The 24,544-nt window shown below is 42.9% G+C and overlaps 1 protein-coding gene across 2 annotated transcripts in view; it reads left to right on the top strand.

Annotated features, from left to right (window-relative positions):
* Positions 1-1,000: 1,000 nt before the first annotated feature.
* Positions 1,001-24,544, top strand: part of MALT1 (MALT1 paracaspase) — a 47,699-nt gene continuing 24,155 nt past the window's right edge. The window contains exons 1-7 of one of the 2 annotated variants that reach the window (XM_090285437.1): positions 1,001-1,417; positions 9,577-9,743; positions 16,980-17,101; positions 19,049-19,208; positions 20,694-20,872; positions 21,318-21,414; positions 22,229-22,261. In XM_090285437.1, coding sequence (XP_090141563.1) covers positions 1,143-1,417; positions 9,577-9,743; positions 16,980-17,101; positions 19,049-19,208; positions 20,694-20,872; positions 21,318-21,414; positions 22,229-22,261 — 1,033 coding nt within the window. In that variant the 5' untranslated portion in view covers positions 1,001-1,142. The remainder of the gene's footprint in view (positions 1,418-9,576; positions 9,744-16,979; positions 17,102-19,048; positions 19,209-20,693; positions 20,873-21,317; positions 21,415-22,228; positions 22,262-24,544) is intronic. The other variant, XM_090285438.1, reaches the window with a different exon arrangement.

Below are 24,544 nucleotides of genomic sequence, written 5' to 3'. Positions count from 1 at the left end.
ACTCTGACATCACAGTGATGAAAAAATACAGCGATTGCTTACGCGAAAATGTGGTGCACACTGTATATGAAGCAACTCCCTCGCCAACAGGGAGAGAGAATTTGGGTGCACAAATTGTTGCTACCGAAAATCCTGATGTCCTGTGATGAAAACCTAATGCACCAGAAACTGAGCCAAAGAAGCCTTGTGTCTGGAAGCTTTCTAGCTGGTCACACTTTGTAAGTTGCTGCTTTTGTCCCCAAAACGGCCCTATTGTTTTCAGCGGGACAACGACCTTGACCTTGAATATTGACCTTGAATATTGCTACGACCGACCAGGAGAGAGGCTTGGGTGCAGTCAGCGTTGACCTCATCTATGCTGGACCCTGCCAGGGGAGGGTGATCTCTCTCAGGTCGCCTACTTTGATTTATCAAGATTTAGGTGGCAATCTGACTTGGGAGGAAACCAGGAGATTTCTGCCAAAAACAATCACGTCCAAGATGTTGAAAATACGTCATTGACCTTTTTTTGTTTGTTTGTTTTTTAATGTCTTGGCACAGATTTGGGGCAATTTCCGTTAAGTATCTGGAATCTAGCACCACTTCCATTAGGGTGCCACACACATCAATCCCTAAAACGAGGAAGCCCCCGCTGAGGTTGCCCAATGCGGGCGTGGGGAACGGCGCCCAGCACACGGAAGTCACTGAGTCAGCGGAGCGCGGCCCTGGAGCAAGCAGCCGGGCGGCGACCGAGAGCCCAGCGCTCCCTTCCTCGGCGTGAGGCAAGCCTCCTCCCACGGTCTCGGGAAGCCCCGACGCCGCAGGCTTCCTCGCCGTAGTGGAGCCGCCAGGGCGTAGCTCTTCCACCGCTTCCTGCTCCAGCGGGACTCCACCTCCCTGCGTTTGAAGCCCGCGCCTCGGCAAGACACGGCGGCGAGGAGGGCCGGGGAGGCGGGCGTGGCGCGCATGCGCGCAGCGGGCGGCCCCGCCCCGTCCAAGCTCCGCCCACCCCCGGCGCGGCTGGCGCGGCCGGTGCACTTGGCTCCCTCGGTAAACCTGTGCCGGCGGGGCGGGCAGCGCAGCTTCCTCCTCCGTGTGCGGTGCAGCGCCGCCGCATTGGTCCTTCCGCCCCTGCCTCCGCGGCGCCGGAGCCGACGCCCGCGATGCGGCCGGCGGGAGCAGCGGCCGTCGCGGGGTCGCCTGCAAGGGAGATGCCGCTGTGCGGAGAGCCGCAGCAGGCCCTGTCGCCCCCGGCCTCGCAGCTGCCTCTGCTCGCACCTTCGGGGCTGCCGCTCCCTGCTCCGGGCAGCGCGGCCATCAGCCGTCTTCCGGAGCCGCTGCTGCGGAGGCTCAGTGGGAGCTTGGACCGAGCGCCCGAGGGCCGGGGCTGGAGGAGGCTGGCCGAGGTGGCGGGGAGTCGGGGGCGCCTCCGGCTGAGGTGAGGCTCCGGGGGGCGCAGGGGCCGGGACTCGTGGAGGCGGACTTGGCGAGGGGCGCGCGAGCACCGCGCGGTGGGCCCCGGAGGTGGGAGGACCGAGACGGGGGTTGGAGCGCGTCGCGGCCCCGCGGGACCGTGCAGGGGCCGCCGGTGTGGACGGAGCGCCGAGGAAGGGACGTGGGGGGCACTTCGGTGACCCCGCAGAGAACGAGCTTGAACCCGGGAAAGTGCTAGGAACGCGAGAGATTCGAGGTTGGCCCCGGTGTTGCCACCCTGCCCCTCCACGCCTCCCTTGGAGCTGAGAAAGAGGAGGGGAGGTTGCCGGAGGGGGCTTTTGGGAGCGGGAAGGCAGAGATTCCGAAGGACCTGAAATGCAAACTAACGGGACCCGGACGCAGGCCCGGGAGACCGCAGGGAGGTTGGGAAGGAGAAGTGCAGGTAGAGAGATGTCGAGCCGGAAGGTTGGGGTGCAAGCAGTCCCGTGATGCGGTTTCGTTTGCGGGGAGGAAAGGATCGAGGGAAAGACAGACCCCTCCGCATCTTCCTCCCGCCGGCAGCTCAGCAGGTTGGCTTCTTGGCTTCACCGGGAACATTAAACTGCAGTGAGACTGTTTTCCTGCCGCCAGGCTGGGCGCCGCTGTACTAGGGAACTTCTGGTCTCGGGATTCCTTGAAACTCTTTAAGAATTACTGAGCAGTCCAGAGAGCTCTCCGCGCGGGTTCTGTATATTACATACATGCAGAATATACTGATACTTGCCATGTTAGAAATGAAAACTAAGAAACGTTTAAAGTACTAATTTATTTAAAAAGAAGAACCCATGGCACGTTAACAGAAATAACATGTATTTGTGGGAAACCAAACTTTTCCAAAACAAAAAAATTAGGAAAGCGGCGTTGTCTCCCATTCTGCGGATGTCTTGGCTCCATGGCACAGAGCTGGCTGCTTCTGAGTGCTCCTGCGTTCAGTCTGTTGCACAGCGCAATGAACGCTCCTCGGGAGGGCGAAGGAGAAAGATCAGTAACATCTTAGTGTTGTTTTGAAAAATCACGTTGACCTTGTGGATCCTGTGAAAGGGTCTCCAGACCTGCCCAAGGGGTTCCGCAACCACACCTAGAACCACTGGTCTTTGCCGTTGTTACAGTTCTGGCCTCCTTTAGCGGTTCTTTTTAGCTTCTCATATCACTCAGCTTCATCTTATACTGCATATTATTTATGTGCTTCTTTATAAACTCCTTGAGAACAGGAATTGTTACTTAAGATTCTATGGATCGTGCGTAGAACTTATCTTAGACACTCTAAATACTCTTGAGTTAGGAGAGATTTTCATTCAAAACTGCGTTTACTGAGTGCCTGTTATTTGCTAGAAGTTTCAGAAGATAAAAAGGATGACATATTTAGTTCCTATTCATAAGGGCTTAGTAATGGACTGTCATTCTGGAACATTCATAAATAACATGTTAAGTGCTCTGTTGGTTGTGAAAAAATACTAACAGATTTTTATCATTTGTTAACCACTTAGTATATACCAGTATACTGAGTGTTTACATGCATTATCTTCTTTAACCCTCATGACAACCTTGAGTTTCAGAGAGTTTGGGTTAAACCAGAGTCATGATGATTTGGGATTATTTGGCCATGCAGAGGAATCACAATAAGAGGATGGAATCAAGAAGTGGTAAGCTCTCAAAGTTGAGCAGACAGATCGCATATTTTTTTCCTCTGCTATGGAAAGAAAAGTCAAAATACTATTATCCTAGGTCCATCAATTTCTGAATATCTAGACTTAAACGGTGATGTAAACAGTTGTCTTCCTTGGGAGTCAGATCACCAGATTTGTGATTAGTTAATTTGTGATACTATCTAGTATTCTAGTTAGGCTTGGGCTTTGCTGAAGAGGCCTCCTCTTTGGTGCTGAAGCAAAGAGAAGAAAGTGAGGCGTTGCCACTGAAGGAGCATGGCTGAGAGGGTCTAAAAGGAGTGGATACCTGACATCAGGTGCTCAGTTTTCCTCCTGGAGCCTCCCATCACGTTTCGTTAGCTTTCTATACCACCTGGTGAAGACAGTATAGAGAGAGGGGCAGTTGCCAAAAGAAACGACAAGCAACAAAGGGCATGCCTGTGTGGAATCTGGAAATTTCAGGGTGCAAAGTCTGATTCGAGATGAATTTCACCAGTTTTCCAGGATGCCCGAGGTTCCTGCATGCATAGTAGGTTAGCTGTGAGGAGCATCAGGGCATCCTGAAGGTTGGAGAACTGGAGAACATTAAGCTCATATATCTGGTTGAAATCAGAATTAAGCTGATAGAACAAAAGGTTAGCCCTGGGAACTTGGGGGCTAGAGTGACAACGGAGGGGCAAGGTAAGGTGGTGATGCTTCCTCTATTTAAGACCAAAAAAAAGTTACTTTAAAGTCATTTCATACTCACTACAGAAGAGCACCTGTAACAGCAGAGGGCCCTAAGGATATCCTTCTCCAGAGTCAACCTAGGAATTGCAGTGTGAGAGTCCAAGTGGTAACAGTTCCCAGGAAAACGGGAAGCACTTTCCTCCGAGTCTGGATTCACGGCCCTAAAACCTCAAAAGGCTGCCTATTCTGTTTCTTTTCACTTGTTTCTGGCTCTGTATATCCTTCCTCAAACTAGATAAGAATAAATAAACCACAAGCATCTGTTCTGAACTGCCCATCAGGAGTTAGGAACAATTGTAAATCTTTTCAGATGGTTATTGGTGACTCAGGATAAATCCTTGTAGTTGAGTTTCCCACAACCATGTATGTACGGGGATGCCCTAAATACAAACTCGGGCCTAATTCCATTCCAGGCTGAGCTGATACTGAACACTCCTTCTGTCCGTGTAGATGGGCAGAGGCTCTGAGGGTCTTGCCCAAGCTATACAAGTTCTGTGGGGGCATAGAACGCGGGAGCCCCAAGGACCACCAAGCTTTCCAGAGGCACTAACAGCTGCCAAAAATCCTTGAAGGAGGAAGCTTAGAGCATGGACCTAGGAAGTGGGTCAGTCACTGGGTGCTCCTGAAGCTGCAGAAATCTGCCCGCAGGGCGTTTGTGATCAGAAGGAGAACAGGGGTGAACAGCTGGAGCACAGCTTTCCTCCTGTCTCCATTTCCTCTGTCTCTTTCTGAAGGCCCTGAATTTCAGGGTGCCTTGGGGCTCAGGCTTGGTATCTCTTCCTCCACACTTCAGCTAGCCCTCTTGGTGGTGATATCCTTTCACCTCCTGACTTCACAAACCTTTAGGTTGATTACCCTCAATTCATATCTTCAACCCATATCTGGGCTTTGAAGTCCCCATTCATATGTGCAGAAGCCTATTTGCCATCTCCTCTTGAGTGACTAACAGACATCTTAAACAACTCGTTCAAAATGTGACATAAGCCTCTTTCTCTTGCAGTTTTTTTGCCTCTCAGTCAATGGCAACTGCATCCCTCCAGTTGCTGGGGCTCGAAACTTCTGAGCCTTTCCTGACTCCACGTGTACACACCATATCCATTTTCTCCCTCACCTTGTCTGCTGTCTCCCCAAATAAACCCAGAATCCAGCCTCCGTGGCTGCAGCGTTAGGGCGAGCCAGTTACCTCTCCCTGGGAGGGTCCCAGCAGCTGCCTAACTTCTCCTCCTGCTCCACCCACCCCCAGGCTGTTCTCAGTACATCAGGACGAATGATTCTTTTGAAACATTACATCCCAGTTAGGTTGTCCCAATTTTTCCCATGTTGCTAAAGAAATTTTAAAAGAATAAACATATCAAATTAAAAAATGAATAAAGTATGTTCAGAATCTGACTACTTCTCACCAAAACAAACAAACAAACAAACATTACATCAGTCTTAGCATTCCTCTGCTCACATCTCAGAGTAAAAGCGCCATTTAGCCAACACTTAACCTCTTGGACCTGATTTTCTGTGTTGCCTCCCTCCCTTTCCCTGTTCAAACCTGCTTTCTGCTTCTCCAGAAAGACTGTAGTGCCTTGGTAGTGTTGTTTCCTCAGCCTGAGGTGCTGTTCGCAGATGGACATCCTGACTTGATCTTTCACCCCTTCAGATGTCCGCTGAAAAGTCACCCTCTCAGCCCTGGCCAGGTAGCTCAGTTGGTTAGAGCGTTGTCCCCATTCACCAAGGCTGCAGGTTCGATCCCCAGTTAGGGCACATACAAGAAAACCAATGAATGCATAAATGATGGAAACAACAAATCAATGTCTCTCTCTCTCTCTCCCTCTGTTTTCTAAAAACAATTAAAAAGTCACCCTCTCAATGAGTCCGTCTCTGATCACATTATTTAAAATTACCCCTACATCTGCTCTCTGCTCCAGCATTGCCTATCCCTCTGCTTTGCTTTAATTTTCTCCACAGCATCAGTGACCATTGGATATACATAGAGAGAAATTATGTGTGTGTCCTGCTATAGAAAAATTCGGGAGGATAGGGAATTTTATTTGCTGCTATACAATATATATTCTGTGCCTGGGAAAAAAGGCTGGCCTATTTTACGTGATTTATAAATAGTTGTCAACTTAAGGAATAAATATTCCAAAGAGTAAGTGTACCAAAAAGAGAAGCAAAAGAATCTATAAACAGTGCCATAGTGTGTTCCCTGAAGGGTGAATAATATGCTTTATTTTATTATGTACTTTTAAACATAAAGATAAGTATAGATATATATTTTTAAAAGCAAAGTCCATTGTGTTCAGTAAGAGTCTTTTAATTTAAATCAGAAATTCCAAATTAGGGCTGGTAAAAACCACTTCAAAGCACAGTCTTACAGGAATGTAACTAAAAAAGAAGTAAAAGTAAGTCGGGTGCACATACGCATCATCTTAGCTGAAAGCCAGTGCTCGTGTGGAAAATTAGTAAAAGGAAAGGAGACAGAGAAATTTGTTTTTCTCCTGTGCCTCTTGTTTTGGAAGAGAAATCATTGTCTACTTCAGTTTGACCTATCTTTATTTTAGGGAGGAAAGAAGAATTCATTTTTTATTTTCTCTATTACATCATTATAAACATTAAAGCATTAATTAAAGCATCATTTGGTTGCATTTGACAAGATGGCTTCTTAATTTCATGTATCAGATCCTGATAACCTTTCTGAATCGTAAAAAATATATTTAGCATACAGCATCTTTGTTTTTTATAAATCTCATATTCTCATTATTTGAAAAATCTGTGATCCTTATGTTGTTTCTAATACTGGTTCCTTGACCGGGCCATTACAAGGGCTAGTAATAGAAATTTTTACAAAACAAAGAACCAACAGGCGTCTTCAGCTTTTGTTTTTGCTACCATTGTAGTCACCATTATTTCATAAAAGAAAGGACACTTTAACACTTAACTACAGGAAAGACAATCTTTGAGTAAAAGACAGTCTTGTCCTTATTTTCATCACCTTAACCGTAGTCGATTGTGCTGCCACTGGCCTGCAGTGCAGAATTTGGGAATGGATGATCTACATATTATGAAGATTCACATTTAACAAGAATTTTGAATCTATAAATTTAACAAGGATACTTAGAAAAAAACACCTAGTTAATATAGTGATAGGAGACATTGGAGGACAGGATCAGGTTCCCGAAATAGTAGCTACTCAAAATATGTTTAAGGTAAAACTAAAACCGTTTCAGAAATAAACAATTAAGAAATTAACCTTAATATCCTTTTGATATTCCCATACTTTTATTGCATAATTAGAGCTTTTATTGAGTGTTTATTATTTGCCAAGCACTGTGCTAAGTTCTTTTTACATGGATTATCTAACTTAATTCTAACAATCCTGTGAGATAGATGATATTACCGTTGCAATTATTTTGGTTGAATACATTTTCTATGAGATAACTAACTTTATCACAGAATTACAAATCTTGGGTGACCCTTATATAAATGCTATGGCATGGCAGCCTTTTAATAAAACTGATCAAAGTGCATGTGGATTAAGAATATTTCAAGTCAGATGAAAGCTTGCTAACCTTAACTCTGGCACAGCTGTGGTACTGTTATGTTTGATCCCTTCCACCTATTCAGTTTTCCAGGCTTTTCAGTTATTATTGAAATTCACTCAGTAACCATACAATTTTGAGTAATTAATATGAGCAAGACAGATGTTAGGTATTGAGGGATTGAATATATATGATGGGGTTTCTGTTTTCAAAGAGTACTTTAATTAAGACATGTTTATGAAAGAAAAGCTCATGGTTTTAGGGCAAAATCATATCAGATTAAACATATAGATCAAGGATCTGCAAACAGTGGCCCATGGGACAAATTCAGGCCACTGCCTGGTTTTGTATAGCTAATGAGCTAAGAATGGTTTTTATATTATAATTGTTAAAACAAAAAACAAGAAAAAAGAATACGTGTTAGAGACTGTATGGCCCACAGGGCCTAAAATATTTACTCTGTGGCCCTTTAAGGAAAAGTTTGCAAACCTGTGGTATATAAGATAAACACTACTAGGAAACTGGGTCTAAAGTGTGATTGATGGCCTGGTGTGGTCTGGGAGACTCAAGGGTGTATATTGGACTGTAGTTCGAGTTGACAGAAAGGAAGAGGTGTCTGCAGAGGCTTATGAGGTGTAAATTCGACAGTATATCAAGGAGATGACCTAAAGGCTTTGTTGCCTTTGTTGTTGGTTATGTCTCTGAAAAGATTTTTGTTTGTTTGTTTGTTTGTTTTTGTTTTGATTGTTTGATTTTACTTGATTTTTTTTTCTTCTCTTGAGTGTTTGATACTTGTGTTTCCCCTTCCCATGCAATGATTGAAATCTATAGCCCTTGTCACATAATTCATGCCCTCCTCCAGTCTGATCCTAACCTGTCTTTCTTACCTTGTCTACCACTACTGAACACAATAACACTGTATATGTGTGTTAAATACCAATATGAAACAAGAATGGTTTTAACAGAAGGACAATGAGGCAGAGCGTAAAGTATTCCTTAGAGCGGGGGATAGCAGACTTCACTGTAAAGAACCAAATAATAAATGTTTTCAGCTTTGCAGGCAAACTGCCCCCCTCTGCTGTTGTAATAGGAAAGCAGCCATATACGTTTGAAATTATGTAAATCAGTGAGGATAGTTTTGTTCCAGTCAAACTAGTTACAAAATCAGGTGACTGGACGGTTGAGCCCACAGGCCATGGTTTGCCTGCCCCTGTGTTAGGGAGTTTCTGGGCACTTACAAGTCCTTCGAATGTCACTAGTATTGTCTTTTCTTTTTTTATTTTTTTTTTAGTTTTTGAAAAAGTGAGTGCACATAGTAAAAATTCAGTAGTACGACAAGCTTTGTAGTGAAGAGTGAACCACGCAGCCCTGAGCGCTGCTCCGCGTGAGCTCTGCCCGTGTCCCCGCTCCAGGGCAGCCACTGCTGCTGGTTCCTTGGCGAGCTTTTCAGAGTGACTCCGCGGAGATAAGAACGAACAAAACGGGAGAAGGAGGGAAGTGGTGCGGGAACTAAGAAGCATAGTAGGCGGGTGCAGAATAGACAGGGGGTGCAGAGAAGAGCTTATACGCACGAGGCGTGGACAGGGACTAAGGGGAGGGGACTGCTTCAGGGAGGGGGTTGCTGGGTGGAGGGGAGAGAAGGGAAAAGAAATTGGGGCAACTGTAACAGCATAATCAATAAAGCATACACACACAAAAAGAACAAACACATACTCTTGGAAACAAAAATAGTGTCATACAGAACATACACTGTTTTGTAGCTTTTTTTCATGAGAGTTCACACGTAGACACACTACTTTGTTAATACAAAATACTGTGTGTTAATTTTTTCATTTTTCAATATGTCTCAAAGATGTATGCCTCTTTGGGTCAGCTTGTATTTTATATAAGTACAAGAAAGAGTAGAGAAATGTATCTGACTTTCCTATTCCCTATTCCCAAGATATAGGTAAAAATTTAGATCAAAATCAAGGCCACATTTCTCTCACATCCAGTTTCTAGAGTTCTCTGGTTCTCGTGGGAGCTGAGTGGGACGTGGGAATGAAGCGGAACCCCCGCTGTGGCAGAAGGAAGAAGGAACAGTAGCGTTCCTAACGTCAATAGTTTTCCACCCTCCACACCATGCAGTTTACTTCCTGCAGTACCTCTGCTGCCAGACGTAGAGCAGACATGTTACATTGGAGGACACTGCTGACTTGAATGAAATCTGTTGTTTTCAGTTGCCTGGACTTGGAGCAGTGTTCTCTTCAGGTCTTGGAGCCTGACGGAAGCCCCAGCCTCTGTCTCCTGAAGCTTCTGGGTGAAAAAGGTTGCACCGTCACGGAGCTGAGCGACTTCCTGCAGGCTCTGGAGCACACGGAAGTTCTTCAGCTCCTCAGCCCCCCAGGTGGGTGGTTCCCTCCAGGTGTCCCTGGAGACAGACGGCAGGAAACTAGCTCGTTTCACCAGAGGGACTGTGTTAAATATTTCTGGGAAAGGTTCCATGTTCGGGGCCTCAGTTTTTCCTGAGGTTGACACATATAATAAACATATAAAAAGTGAATACAACGCATAAGCATTGATTGGATTGTGATTTTAAAAACCAGCTATTCAAGACACTTTGGGACAAGCAGAACAATTTAAATATAACCTGCATATTAGATATTAGGAAATTGGATGATAATGGTATTGTACTTCTATAGACGAATGTGTTTATTCCCAGGAGATGCATGCTAAAGTATTTAGGGGTAAGATTTCTGTGATTTCTGTTCAAATAGTATAGCCAAAAAAATAAATATACATGTATGTCTTTGTGTGTTTGTCTATGAGTGAGGTAAAGCAGATATGACAGATATTTATTATTTAAAGTTTTTTATCAGCATGATGCTTTTGAAATGTTGACTGACTCAAACATATGATTTTTTTTCCTGACTATATCAGTATTTAGTGAGGTTTCTCACTTCCAAAGTTAGATGTGAGGGATAGGAAACAGTCCCTGCTGCCCACACCTACAGACAGAGTGGGTCAGCTGCAATGGTGTCGGGCAGGAGGGACCAAGTCACCTCTGTCACCTGATGGCAGCGGCACTGCAGACCTTCTTCCTCAGGTGTCCAGTTTGCCGTTACGGGTCCCATAGAAGCCAAGAAGCCGTGGTCTAAGCCCTCGATGCTCTCTATTTCACATGCCTGTGATCTATGCAATTTTTACTACACAGTAACCTTGTTTGTGATAGTATTTTTAAGTTAACATGAGAAACCTAAAATTACCATTTAGATCTTATTTTTCACTTCATCGGTTCTGGGGTTGGGGGATGAGGGGCACATGGTAGTGGCGTGCTATCAGTTACACATACCAGAAACCCCGACTCAGGTTGGCACAGTAAAGGGCGGATGTCAGTTCTTCTAACTGAAAAGCCTTGAAGCGAGTTGGGCGTTAAGAAAGGAGGCAGGGAACAGCCCTGTTTCCACGGAGTTGGTTGATTTTCGTCTTTGCTCTTCCTTTCTTGCCATTGGCTTCCCCTTAACACTGACTTTCTACGTAAGGCACAAGATATCTATTGGCCGTTCTTGTGTTCATCTTTGTCCCAGCAAAAATCACAAGATTCACTCTAATGAACTACTTTGGTTCCTCCGCGCCTGTGCCTACTCCTGTCGCCGTGGCCGCAGAGGTGGAATGTGCTGATTTGCCTGGCTTAGAGCCAGGAGTAGACTTGCGTTGAGTCAGCTTTCCAGAAACCATACCAAACAAAACCTGCGCATGGACCACCAAACAAAAGTGGGCCTGTTGGAGGGAGAAAGAGGGTAACAGATACTGGGGAGGCAACTAAAAGGTCTACTACAGATGGAAAGGATGCTGGATTATGAATCAGGAACCTTGGACTTTACGATCTTCTGCTTTACAAGGTGTAATGCTGACAATAAAATAGGCCCCCTGTAAATGCCTTTGTGTTACACACTGTACTGGATGCTTGACGTGTGTGTCTCCCTCCCTCCCCATACCAAGATGTATGGGGCAGGAACCATTAGGTGCTCATGCACACCCCTTCTACATAAAACTGTTGTCTGTCTCCAGTCAGTAAACTTCTCTTTCAGGTGGTCTTGATTAATTCTTATACCCCCAGTGCCTAGAATAGTACCCAGGAGTGTCATCTGGCTAGAGTCACAGTTATTGACAAAGATAAGTTAGAACCCAGGCCTGCTGACCCTGACCCGAGTTCAATGCCATTTCCATAATGCTGGGACACTTCTGGGTTGTTTGGGAAACCTAGTTATAGATTATTACCTCAGTGGCCTCTTTGACCCATGGACTTGAATTTTTTTCTTCTTGCCAAGTTAAGAAGTGCTCAAATACTAGATCTTACTTACAAGGCACTTTTCTTGTTTCATGAGCAACAGACATTTTCAAAAGGAAGAATATCAAGAAGTGAAAACAGGCAAAGATGGAATGGATGGGAACAAGGATAGGAAGAAGCAGTAAATGAGGTCTGAAAAATGCATCTCCACACCAGGGTGTCCAGGATCACTGCGCAATGTTGAGGGGTCAGGGCCATGGGAGGAGCCTGGGTTTAGCCACAGTAGGTGCCAGTGTAAATCGACTTGTACAAGGACATACATGGACATGCTTTGGTTGTGTGGTGGGGGAACTGTTAGCAGAAGAAGAATGGTATTTATTCTGGGGGACTGTGGGGTGCTCTCCAATGACAGCTTAGAAATTTTCAGAATAACTTTGAAGACAAGTTTTAGGTGGACACTGATGGGAAATTTTTTTTGGCTCATGGCCTCTGAAAATAGATGCATTGTAATGGATACAATAGATCTGTTCCTGGAAAAGCTGTTTCTAAATCACATCCACATTTAAGTGCATTGTGAGAGAGAATAACTTAAAGGCAGCCTGTGAGGAGTCCTTTTGTCAAGTCAGGAATCACCCCAACTTACCTGTTTGGTGTGTGTTGAAAGCACAGTCCTCGCATTTCATCATACCTGTCAGGTTCTGCCCAGCTTACAGGAAATCGAGTAACCTCTTTGACTTCTTCGCAGATGTTATCTGAAAATAGGCCTGTTTTGTCAGGAAGCTCTGCCTTCACCCTTCAAAACAGAACTTTCATTTGGGCACCTTGGTGCACCCCCCATAGCACTGTGCCGTCTGCTCCCGTCCCTTTGCTCAGCCCCTCTGCCGAGTGGGCTCCGCGAGGGTGGTTAGTTAGGGTTCACCATGGTTCCCCGTCGCACGGCTGTGTGGGAGGAAGGAAGCGTGTGTGGTTAGGCACGGGAGGGACTGTGCCTTCTCTTCTTTACTGCTCACCAAGGGCGGTTTCCAATCACATTTTTTTTCTTTTAATTCTTAGTCGTCGAGGCAATAAGTAATCCCTGCATATGTTTGCTTCCTTGTTGAAGACTAGACTATTAGAATTGTTGATACAGGACAGACGTATAAACTTTGAATTTGCATGTACATTAAAATCATTGAGCCTCGTCTCCCACACAGGGAAGGATACCTTTTAGAACACTTTGGCCAGGCGGGCCCTTGCCACTAAAGTCCTGCATTCCTTTGTAAGACACACTCGGGAGAAAGCCTTTTCATTTCCATCGCTCTTCCCTCTCTTCCCTTTGTATAATAGCAGAGAATATCTGCCGTGGTAGGTTTACACGCACTGTCATGATCCCCGAGAGCACACGCTGCTTGGCGCACTCCCTTCAGCGAGAGACGCTCACTGCGGCGGACCGCAGGCTTAGCGTGGGGAGTGCATTGACCATCACTGGGAAATGACAGCTGTGTGAGGCGGGTGGGTGTGTTCATGAACTTGATTGTTGCAATCAGTCACCTGTGCATTACATTAACTCATGTTGTATACACTAAATACATAAAATTTTTATTTGTCAAATACGCCTCAATAAAGTTGGAGGGAAAAAAAGAGTCACTGGGATAATGAAAGTATGAGGATTTTATTTTATTTTTTATTATTTTTTAAATCTTAACCCAAGGACATGTTCATTGATTTGGGGGAGAGAGACAAACATCAGTTGGTTGCCTCCTGCATACACCCCAACCAGGGATCAATCACCTGCAGCCTAGGTATGTGCCCTGCCTGGGAATCAAACCCTCAACCTTCTGGTGTATGGGATAACGCTCCAACCAACAGAGCCACCCAGCCAGAGCAAAAGTTTGAGGATTTTAAAGCCCAATAAAACCTGTATTTGCATCCTGGTTCTGCCATTTTTACAATGAAAAAAAATTAGTCTCAGTTTAAATAATTTACCCAAGTTAATTTGGATGACCTAAAAATTACTTCATTTTCTTTTCTTTGTTTTTTAAAGATTTTATTTATTTATTTTAGAGAGAGGAAAAGGTAGAGAGAAAGGGAGAGAAACATCGATCTGTTGCCTCTCGCATGTGCCCTGACTGGGAATCGAACCGGTAACCTTTGGCTTTGGGAGACAACTGCATTTTCTTCATTGTAACATAGATCTAATTAACATCTAACTCATATGGTTATTTTGAAGGTGAGAGATCAGAATGCCCGGGACATATAAAGCAGTCAGGAAATTGCGGCTACAGTAATTATTATTATTATTATTATTATTATACATTCATTCAGCAAATATGTGTTGAACAACCACTGTGTCACCACAGGCCAGACACTGCTGTAGGCTTCCGGTAAACTGGTGAACAAGAAGAACAAGGTCATTGTTCTCGTGAAGCTTCTGCTGTAATAGATGAGACAGGCACTAAGAAACAGGGGTTTCGGTGAGCAGTGCAATAAAGACCACAGAGCAGGGTGGAAGTAGGAGAGCCAGGGTGGGGGAGTAGCTCAGTTAGAGACCTTTCTCAAAGTAGCTGGAGAATCAATCGGCCTTGAACCTGGTGGGGGGGGGTTCTGGAAGGAAAATACCGCTGAGGACTAGTACGAGGACAGGCGGGAAACATCTGGTCTCCCGAAGGAAAACCAGAGCGCCTGGAGTGTGGTGGGCAGGGAGGAAAGTGGTAGGAGACGTGGCCAGAGAGGGCGTCCTCGCAGGCCCGTGGAGGCCGTGGTGAGCAGTTTGGATTTTTCCGAGTATGCACAATGGGAGGTCAGCAGAGAGTTTAGTCAGAGGAGTGAGGTGGATTAATTATGTTTTAAAAAAACATTGGGCTGCTGGTTGGAAGTGAAGAAACAAGCTGGCGGGCTGTGTTGGTAATGCTGGCAAGACCTGACGGTGGTGGTGAAGGTGATGAACTGGCAGGACTTGAAGACAAATTCCATGTGGAGAGTGAGGGGGAAGGAGGACAGTTTCAGGGACGGCTGCTACGTTTTTGTCGGCTGCTACGTTTTTGTCCTGCGTAACTGGACGCGCGGGGAGGCTGGAGACCCATCTGTCTTCCCCGAGATAGGGAAGGCTGCAGGGCCGGGTGAAGGGCAGGCTTTGTTCAAGGGGGACAGGAGACAGCTTAGGTCTGCGATGGCTGTAAGACACCCACATTTTAAAGCCAGTTTCGCCACAGTTCCTATATTTTTCACATTCGTACTTGTTCTTGTTCCCTTCTATTGCAACTTCATTTCCTCTTATCACACCTAAACTGAAAACCAGAACCTTTGTATCTTAAAGTCGTGATATAAGTCTCTCCTGGCATTAAAATATGTTGTTGTGAATTTGCTCACGTAAGCAAGCATGCTCATCCCATGTTCTGACTTCACCAGGTACAATCCTACCAATGTGTATTACAGAATTCAGAGAAACTATTGCTTCATCCATCCTGTACTAATTTGGCATCAACATAAAGAATTAATGAACCGTGGCTGCTTGTCTCAGTGGATTGAGTGCCAGCCTACAAACCAAAGGGTTGTTGATTTGATTCCCAGTCAGGGCACATGCCTGGGTTGCAGGCTAGGTCCACAGTTGGGGGTGCTTAAAAGCCAACCACACATTGATGTTTTTTTCCCTCTCTTTCTCCCTCCCTTACCCCTTCTCTAAAAATAAATAAAATCTTTAAAAAAAAATTTATGAGTATGAAATGAAAGCTCTCCCTTTGTAAGGGTTTTTAATCTTTTTTGAGAAGTTGTACTCTTTTAGTTTTTTTTTTTTTTAAGATTTTATTTATTTATTTATTCATTCATTCATAGAGAGAGGGGAAGGGAGTGAAACATCAATTGCTTGCCTCTCGCACGCCCCCAACGGGGACCTGGCCTGCAACCCAGGCATGTGCCCTGACCAGGAATCGAACCCACAACCTTTGGCTTTGCAAGACAGCCCAACCAACTGAGCCACGCTGGTCAGGGCTTGCATTTTGGTTTTATTTGGTATTTTTCTGGCATGGATCTTCACATACCTATTTTACCTTATCTACTACTTTTTTCCCTAGAAAATTTGGTAACTTTTATGTATTAAGATTGCTATTATCTAAACACTCCTCTTCAACTGTAAACTTTTCTTCCTTTGGATTGGTGGTTGAGAGGAAAAAGATACTTTTAAGAGATAATATTCAGAATAGAGAAGGAAAGAAAATTAAAGTAGGTGCAGGAAATTAAGTTTTATACGTTTTAACTATCTTTTCTCCTTTGTTCCTGACAGCCAACCAACCCGTGATGTGTGACAACCCTAGCACATGTAAAATTCCCTAACCCGAGTTTCTTTTGAGTCCATTATCTCTCGTTGCACAACAAATTACCCCAAAACCAACAGCTTAAAACACCAACCGTTTATTACCTCATACGGTTTCTGAGGACAGGAATCCAGAAGTGGCTTCGCTGGGCGCTGTGGCCTCTAACATGGTGGCCGCCCAGCTGCCGGCTGCACTGCGGCCACCTAACGGCTCAGCTGGGTCCGGACACTCCCTGTGTCCAGTGGTTTGTTCACGTGGTTGCTGGCAGGAGGCCCGTGTTTCTCTTTACCATGGGGCGTCCCTTCAGGGCTGCCTGAGCGTCCCCGTGCCGAGGTGGCCGGCTTCTCCAGAGGCAGTGACAGAGGAAGGCAGGAGGGCCGGGGTGGGGTGGGGGAAGGGTCTTTTTTTCATTACTGACTCCAGGATTTCCTTCGAAGCGCCTGTGAAAAGGTTTCCAAGTTTCCTTGCTGATAGTCATTTCTCAAATGAGAAATGTATCACGTGTATCAAATGTATATTCTGCTGCTCTGGTTCTGTGCCTTTCTGCCTACAGAATAATTTTCATTTCAATACTAAATCATAGCATTGAAATTCAGATGTCTCTTGTCGACATTTTTACTGGCGTTTGAGCACAGCACTTGTATGAGTAACAGGGCAGCCACCCGGGCGAAGCGCCGGCCCGGCTGTGTGCGCACGTACGGCCATGTAGTCAAAGCGCTGGCCCTGAGACCCACCGGGGCTGCTGCCTGGCAGGCGTCTCTCGCGAGCTGCCTCCTGACCTCACACGTGTTAGAGTGGGGAAAAATGTTTCCAGGAACTGAAGAAGTATGACAAACAAGTTTCTCCCCCAGTCGCGGGGAGTTTCTTTCCTCCCGGTTTTACACAGCCTGGAACTTCACCGACTCATACCTGGCGGGGAAGGACAGCTGAATGGGTGATTTATAACAGGGATGAATATGCAGGTTATTTCCAAAATACGACCTTTTTTTTTTGGTTTCAGAAATATGAATAAGGAAAACTCTTCTGTGACTTTATTTGCCTTTTTTTTTTCTTTCTTTTTAAGGCATAAAGATCACTGTAAACCCAGAGTCAAAGGCGGTCTTGGCTGGACAGTTTGTGAAACTGTGTTGCCGGGCAACTGGACATCCTTTTGTACAATATCAATGGTTCAAAATGAATAAAGAGGTAATTTTTCTAATGTCTTTTAGTTCCTCTGTCATAAGAAGATAGAATGATAGAAAATGAATTAGCATTATTAGCCTCAATATGTTTTTAGGAATTTTGATCTGTTAGACACTGCTGTTACTCACTAATCATTATTTTGGTAAGAGAATTCCAAAATAGCCTTTTAAAAAAAATGTAAACAATAATAAAACCAATTCTTTTCCTAAAAATTGTGGAAAGTAAGGATTACTTGATGCAACAGCGTTAGCAAAGAGGAAACATCCCCAGTATACTCTAACATATCTATAAAAACGTTTTAATTTAAAGACTTTCAAGGGCGTAATAACAAAGGGAAATGCAGATCAGTACAGGGTTGAAATGCCCAGGTATTTTACACAAGTTCGAAAACATTTCCTCTTACTTAACTGTTCTGTTTTTCACATTCTACTGACCAGAATTTGGGGCTATTCAGGGAAAAACAGAGCAGGTTCCCTTTTCCTTAAAAGCCACTTTTCATTTCTGTTCTACCTTTAACCCCACCCCCACCCCGCCCCAGAGTGTGGGATTGATAGCAAGCATGAAAGACAAAACCAGCTAGTTAAGACCCAGGTTCCGTTTTGGGGCCGGGCTCCAAACAGCGGTCATCAGAGTCTTTTGAACCATGTCTGCCTGTCTCCCACATATTAAGTGTATTATTTGTGGATTCTGTCCTGATTTGAGAAAGAATAGGGAATACATCTTAGATTTGAAAAGCTGTAATGGACTTGAAAGCTCTAACAGGTCAAATTTCATCGGGCCGCTCTGATGTGTGTGGGTCGTGTTAGGAGATGCTTGGTGAGTGTGTGCTTTGTGCTGGGCCATGTTCTAAGGCCATGACCATGAAGCACTGACACATGGGGGCCCCGCCTCCCCCAGTGGGGGGACAGATAACAAGCAAATAAGATAATTCCTTGAGTTAAGAGCTATGAGAAAAATAAGCAGGGTGATCCAAAGAGAGAAGCCACTAAAGTGTGATTTGGTGGCAGGAAGAGGAGTTTCTCTCTGAATCCAAAGGCTGAGAGAAGTAGGGTTGCAGGAGGTTTGAGGAGAGAAATATACACGCATGGTCTAATAGGAACGCAAACCTACTACTAACCTGGTAGAGAAACACGGTAGGCTCTTCAGGCAGCGCTACAGGCATCCTGCCATCCCACCTGTCAGGTCTTCAGGAAATGCTCTTGCCGTGGTGCCGGTCTGAGAGGGGAGGGACAGGGCTGAGCCGGTTCAAGTACTTGGCAGAGGACCTGATCTAATAGAGCCTGCCATTGCCTGGGCCCTGGCAGTGTGCAGAGTTGGACGGTGCTGATTAACTGACGGGAGCAGCAAAGGTGAAACAAGTCTTCCTGTGGGGACCAAAGCTTGGGAAACCCTTGGCAGGCCATTTCTTCCCACCGCTGATACGCCTTCCGTAGCCCTGCGCTGCCCAGACCCAGGAAGAAGTGTATCGGTCGAGGAGTCTGGCCCCTTACAGAATTTCGCACATGAGAAAATCGGTCTTGAGGGGAATAACTTGCTCCTGTACTAACAACTAATTTGATCAGAACTGAAATTAGTAGCCAGGCCTAACTTTCTGTGTACATCCCGCTTCACCACGGTGTTTGTCATGTCACATGGCTACTTAACTCATTAATGTTGACATTGTAGATTCTTTACCAACAATTGAACAGTTTTAGATGACAGAACAAATACTTTTGTTGTCAGTAAGTTTTGGGAAAATATATGGGAGAGAGTTTATTAACTCTGTTGTTAATGGATTTGTCCTACATTCCTCAAAATGTTACTTGTTTTTTAAGTAACAAATATTTTAGAACTTGGAAAAAAGATATACTTTTCAAAACTCCAAAGAAATTATACGTTTTGTAAAGCACATTTTATAAGGCATGTTTTGATGAGTCATTCCCTGATATTCTTTTACTGATTATTTCCCAGATTCCAAACGGAAATGCATCAGAACTTATTTTTAACACAGTGCATGTAAAAGATGCAGGCTTTTATGTCTGTCGAGCTAATAACAACTGCACCTTTGAATTCAGCCAGTGGTCACAGCTGGATGTTTATGATGTTGCAGAATTGACAGAAAGCTTCCAGGGTAAGTAATTAAGTTGAATGTTGGGAAGGGAATGACCTTATTTGAATTTATTTTAATTGTTTACTTTTAAATAATTTCAGGATATCAAAATACTACCAAAAGCTCACATATCTACTACACCCAATATAAAATCATCTGTTAAGATTTTATCTCATGTCCTTCATTCTCTGCTCTATGGAGGAAAACACACAAACACACTCACACGCACCTTTGAATGACAGGGAACCCTTCTCAGTCTGGCCCTGCTGCTGACTTCTTCCAGCTTGCCTTCTTTCATGAATTTGAACGCTGTAGTCTCTAGTTTTGGAAGAGAAAAAAAAATCTAATACAGTCTTGCTCACTTTTCAATTTCTTCCACACTATACATTTTCCTCCCAAACTACTGTATTACTTCTAAAAAATTGTGTTGTGGACTAAAACTTGAGAGGAGATGTCGACATGAAAGGACATACAGTGTATCATTTGCTACAATAAAGCGTTTCATCAGACTTTTTCTGCTCTTTGTCATTCACCTTTTTTAGTCCAATAACTGGGATGGATCAAGAAAAAAAACAGTACTCTAAAGAGTAGACATCATATACTATTTTATTTATTCACACATACCATCAAGACCATATCCTTTGTCATTTTTGCCAGACAAAAAGAATAGGTGGGAAACAGGCCTTTGTTTCTGGTCTGTCTTACAGTCTTCCCTCTCAATTTAGCTTTTCCTACATCTAAATAAATAGACCATCTCTAAAAATGGTAATGATTAATTAAGAGAGTTATTTATATCTTTCTAGACTATTTCTGTGCATGTAATGAAATTCAGTATGTTTTTATTAATGGAATCCCATTCATTCAACAAACATTGATCCCCTGCAATTTGTGAGACACTGAGTTTCATGATGGAGACCTGATAACATGTAACATTCCTCTGTCCCCAAGGAACTTGAGTAACAATGAGTGTTCAGTAAATAATGCTTGCTGGTATCTGCCTTGGAAAGAAATGCTAGTGATAACCCATCCATATTATTCAATGTTAATAACAAAACTCCTTATTTTAGTAAGTCAAGTTAAGTCAAAGCAGAGTGTAGAGCTTTCTGTGTTGAACATGAGTATCACTCAAGATGTTGTTTGCCCCCACCAGGAAGATTCTGCAGCCACAGGTAGAAGCCACATGACCTAGTTTCCCCTCTTACATGCACAATGCATACTAACATTTTGAAAGCTCCACCAAGTCCTACAACAAAAGGTCTCTTTAAGTTTGTTGAACCCAGAATGTGCTAAACTTACCCATCCGCAGCATTCTTTTATCCACAGAGCATTTCTTAATATTTCTAGAAATGCTGTGGTTTTTTGGAACATAGTTTGGGAGATGCTATTGAAGATCATAAAAAATAAAGGATAAACATGAAAACACTTCTTAAAAAAATTATGGGGGGGGATTTATTTTTAACTTAAAGATTTTACTTATGTTTAATGATATTTTTCTTTTAATTTAAGGAAGTTTGGATGCCAGCTCTGAATCCAAGTTGCAAATATGCATTGAGCCAAGATCCCAGAAGCTGAAGCCAGGCAGCACGTTGGTCTTACAGTGCGCGGCTGTGGGGAGCCCTATCCCTCACTACCAGTGGTTCAGAAACGAGTCCCCGTTAACACAGGAGACAAAGAGGATCTACATGGTAGGAAGCAGGCTTGCAGGGTATTTTTTGTGCTCATGTGTAAAATAAATAGTATAATTGAGAATTAAGGTTAACATTAATAGTCACATTCGTTGGGGCTGTTCTCATGTTTTCAGTATTTTTGTTTCAGGTCTCCTTTTTATTTAACATTAATTGATTTGTATATTTGCAAAAATGCTAGGAAACAATGCCAGCCCACATCTAAGGGTTTCTCCTGAAACCTCAAATATAGTATTGCACCAAACTCACCATTATTGGAGTCATTGTGTAATTTGCTTAAACTAATACTTAAGCTAATGAATGGAAATAATAATTTAAGACTGTCTGAAGCCTTCTAAAATTTTTTTTTGTAGGTTTTTTTTTTTTTAATACAAAATAACTTTATACAAGTGAATTTAAACTAAAATTGAAGAGGAAATATGTGTGTGTTCTGATATTGATACAGGTACCTTATGTGGATTTGGAACATCAGGGAACCTATTGGTGTCGTGTATATAATGATCGAGACAGTCAAGATAGCAAGAAGGTCGAAATCGTCATAGGTGAGCCGTATTACTTACTCGGTGTTCTGACAAATGGAGTATAAGAGAAGCTATATGCAATAAAGCATTTAAGCAGCAGAAATGCTACTTCCTATTACCCCATTCTGTTTAATGGTGTGTTAATATCAGGAGTTGCATTGTCTATATAGAAATTGGGGAGAATACATACTAAATTCATAATCTAGGTTCATGTACCATAACTAAAAAGAACTGAAAAATAGTTTTTTATTTATATTTTTTGGTTATGTTTGAATTTTGTAGGTTTTTTTAAAAGATTCTTTTTTTTTATTTATTTTTAAAGAGAGGGGAATGGGGGAAGAAAGAAGAGAAACATTGATGTGGGAGAGAAACATCAACTGGTTGCTTCTTGCACATGCCTGTAACCCAGGCATTTGCCCTGACAGGGACTTGAACCGGCAACCTTTCACTTTGCAGGACAACACTCAACCAACTGAGCTATGCCAGTCAGGACTCATAGTTTATTTTAAACACTTCTGGCAAAAGTGTATTAAAAGTTTTAATTATAAAGAACCTGGTTTCTTGGAAAATATTTTTAATAAAACATTTTTTAAAACCAGATAATGAAGGAAAGAATGATGGCTAATCAACAATCCCCATTATGAAGTGCATGATTTGGGAACTTATTCTATTTAAGTTTAATGCATTTATAGTCGTGTCGTTAATAGTAGGCCATGTTGATGCATGTGTTGGTTTGTCAACATATTTCTGTGATATTTATATCTGTTTGCGTGATGGCTGCCCTTCCTAAGATCATGAATTACAATATATTCATGTTTGTTTTCTCTGGAGCAAGGAAGAACAGATGAGGCAGTGGAGTGCACCGAAGGTAGTGTGATCCTTTGGTTTGAAACCAAATAATCTTGCATGCGGATTCCTCTTGGGATTGATAGAGTGCTCTAGCCTATTGAGTGCGGTAATGGAAAAAATACTAGCTATCAGAAATCACTTCAATCAGGGATATTGTCTCTTAGTCGTTGAGGGTTTGTAAATTGCCACAGACATTGTTAAGCTGACACACTATTAAAATAACTGGCTGATTTTCTACTGTATATAAGAATAAAGTTCCTGCATAACAGCTTATGAATAGTGAACATTTGCAATTAATTCTTAATGCTAACTTTTATCATTATAAACTTTATAAAAAAAAACAGATGGCTACACTGTTCACATTATTTTATCTTTCCTTTAGCTGTGATAATATGCCTCTCAAATGCAGTGTAGTTTCTATAAAAGTTTCAGGACAGATTTATTATTTCATACGTGTTTTATCAAATATTAAATATTTCATTTTAATGTAAAATTGACAAGACCCATTTTTGAAGCTGTAAGGTTATAGATTAATCTACCATGTCACCTTTACCATAATATAGAAAGAGAATTGAAAATCTATTTCAACTTGTTTCTAATTTGTTTTAATTAAAGCATTGTACATAAGTTGTAATGGGTAAATTTTAAAACTTAAATTCCCTCAGTATGATATCACATTGTTTTTGCAAAATTAGGTTTGTGGATAGCAAAGTATTTTTTCAGTTTCTGCCTCTTCAAACTATAATGTAACCTAAGGCTCTACTCGGGTAAAGTAAGAAAATAATGTTAAATCTTATGTTTCCTGGTTTTCTTGTTCTTTATAGCACTGTGGTATCACTTGGAAGTTCTGTAATAACTGTTTTCATCCCAAAACATAGTTGTGGACAGGGGCTCTCTAGCACAAGGGGATTTCAGTCCCGTGGCCTTTGGGCCTTGTATGAGGGAGGCTACATGAAGCAATCCTAACCAACTCCTTTTTCTCTTATTCCTTTTTTTGCCTAATTGCATGACTTGTAAAACTTCCTAACATTGGAAACCTCTAAGAATAGGCAAATAAAATGAGCATTGCTATTCTGTCTGACTTCAGGGTGGTGCCTGGAAATTATCAGCTTTCTGGGAGGCTTCATTATCTGCAAGATTCTTCCTATAATTTTTGCAATAATAAACACACTATTAAATAATGATTTGCAAATAAATCTGTTCAGAACACTTAGAGATGAAAGTCCAACAATGAAACAACTCCAGAAATCTCAGATGGAAAAAGTAGATCCAACTGTTCTTTCTAGAAAATCTGTGAAGTTGAGACCTTTTATAATTGGTGGGTTGACACGTATCATGAACAGCGTCCTAATATCATATCATTTTTGTCCCTGGAGCATGATGTTACCTACTAAATTTTAGGTATTTGGTTAAAGGAATTTGATCAGGACAAGGGGCGGGAATTGCACAGGTGAAGTTCAGGGGATTTGTTAGGGCAGTGAAACTATTCTGTATGACCACTGTAATGGTGAATACATGTCTGCGAGTGTTTAAAAAATCCTTAGTAGGAGGTCAGAGGAGGGTAGATCCCAGGATGGAATGCAGACTATGACAAAAGAACCTGAACTTACTGCAAACGTATCAAGCAACCTCACTGAAGAGGGGAAGGAAGAATAAGGCACTCACCTAAGTAATCGGAAACGAGAGAAGTCTGTAAGATAGAAGGCAAAGAAAATTGTACATAGTCCCGTACTCCAGCTGGTGCTACTCTTTACCTGATTTTATAACACATGTAAGAATAAGTTCTCAGGGGAGAGCAATGGGGGGAAAATGGGACAACTATAACAGAACAACAATAAAAAATAAGAAAAAATAATAAGTTCTACCTAACATCTTAGGAATAGTATTACATTTGTAACTTATTAACATTTTTTACCTGCATATAATTTGTACAGAAAAATAGATGGCTACTGTGTCTTGGTATTTGCTTAGATGACGTCATTTAGCCAGGAAGTTCAGGTTAACAATTCTGAAACCACTGTGCCTCCAAAAACACATGACCCCAGTCTAACCGTGAGGAGAACATCAACAAATCCCACTTGAGAGACATTCTACACAACACCTCGCTCGTAATTCTCAAAACTGTCAGGGTCTTCAAAAGCAAGGGGGATCTGAGAGACTCGCAACAAAGAGGGGTCTAAGGTGACAGAGCACATGTAATGTGTCCTGCATGGGGCCTTGGGACAGAAAAAAGAGCATTAATGGTTGTGACAAATATACCTCCCTAGCATAAGATTTTAAAAACAGGGAAACGGGGTATGGG

Source organism: Furipterus horrens, unplaced genomic scaffold (genome assembly GCF_987537825.1).
Source record: "Furipterus horrens unplaced genomic scaffold, mFurHor1.1.pri manual_scaffold_8, whole genome shotgun sequence".
In the NCBI taxonomy this organism is placed as follows: domain Eukaryota; kingdom Metazoa; phylum Chordata; class Mammalia; order Chiroptera; family Furipteridae; genus Furipterus; species Furipterus horrens.
The sequence above is the reverse complement of the archived record's forward strand: the minus strand, read 5'-3'. Positions and strand labels throughout refer to the sequence as shown.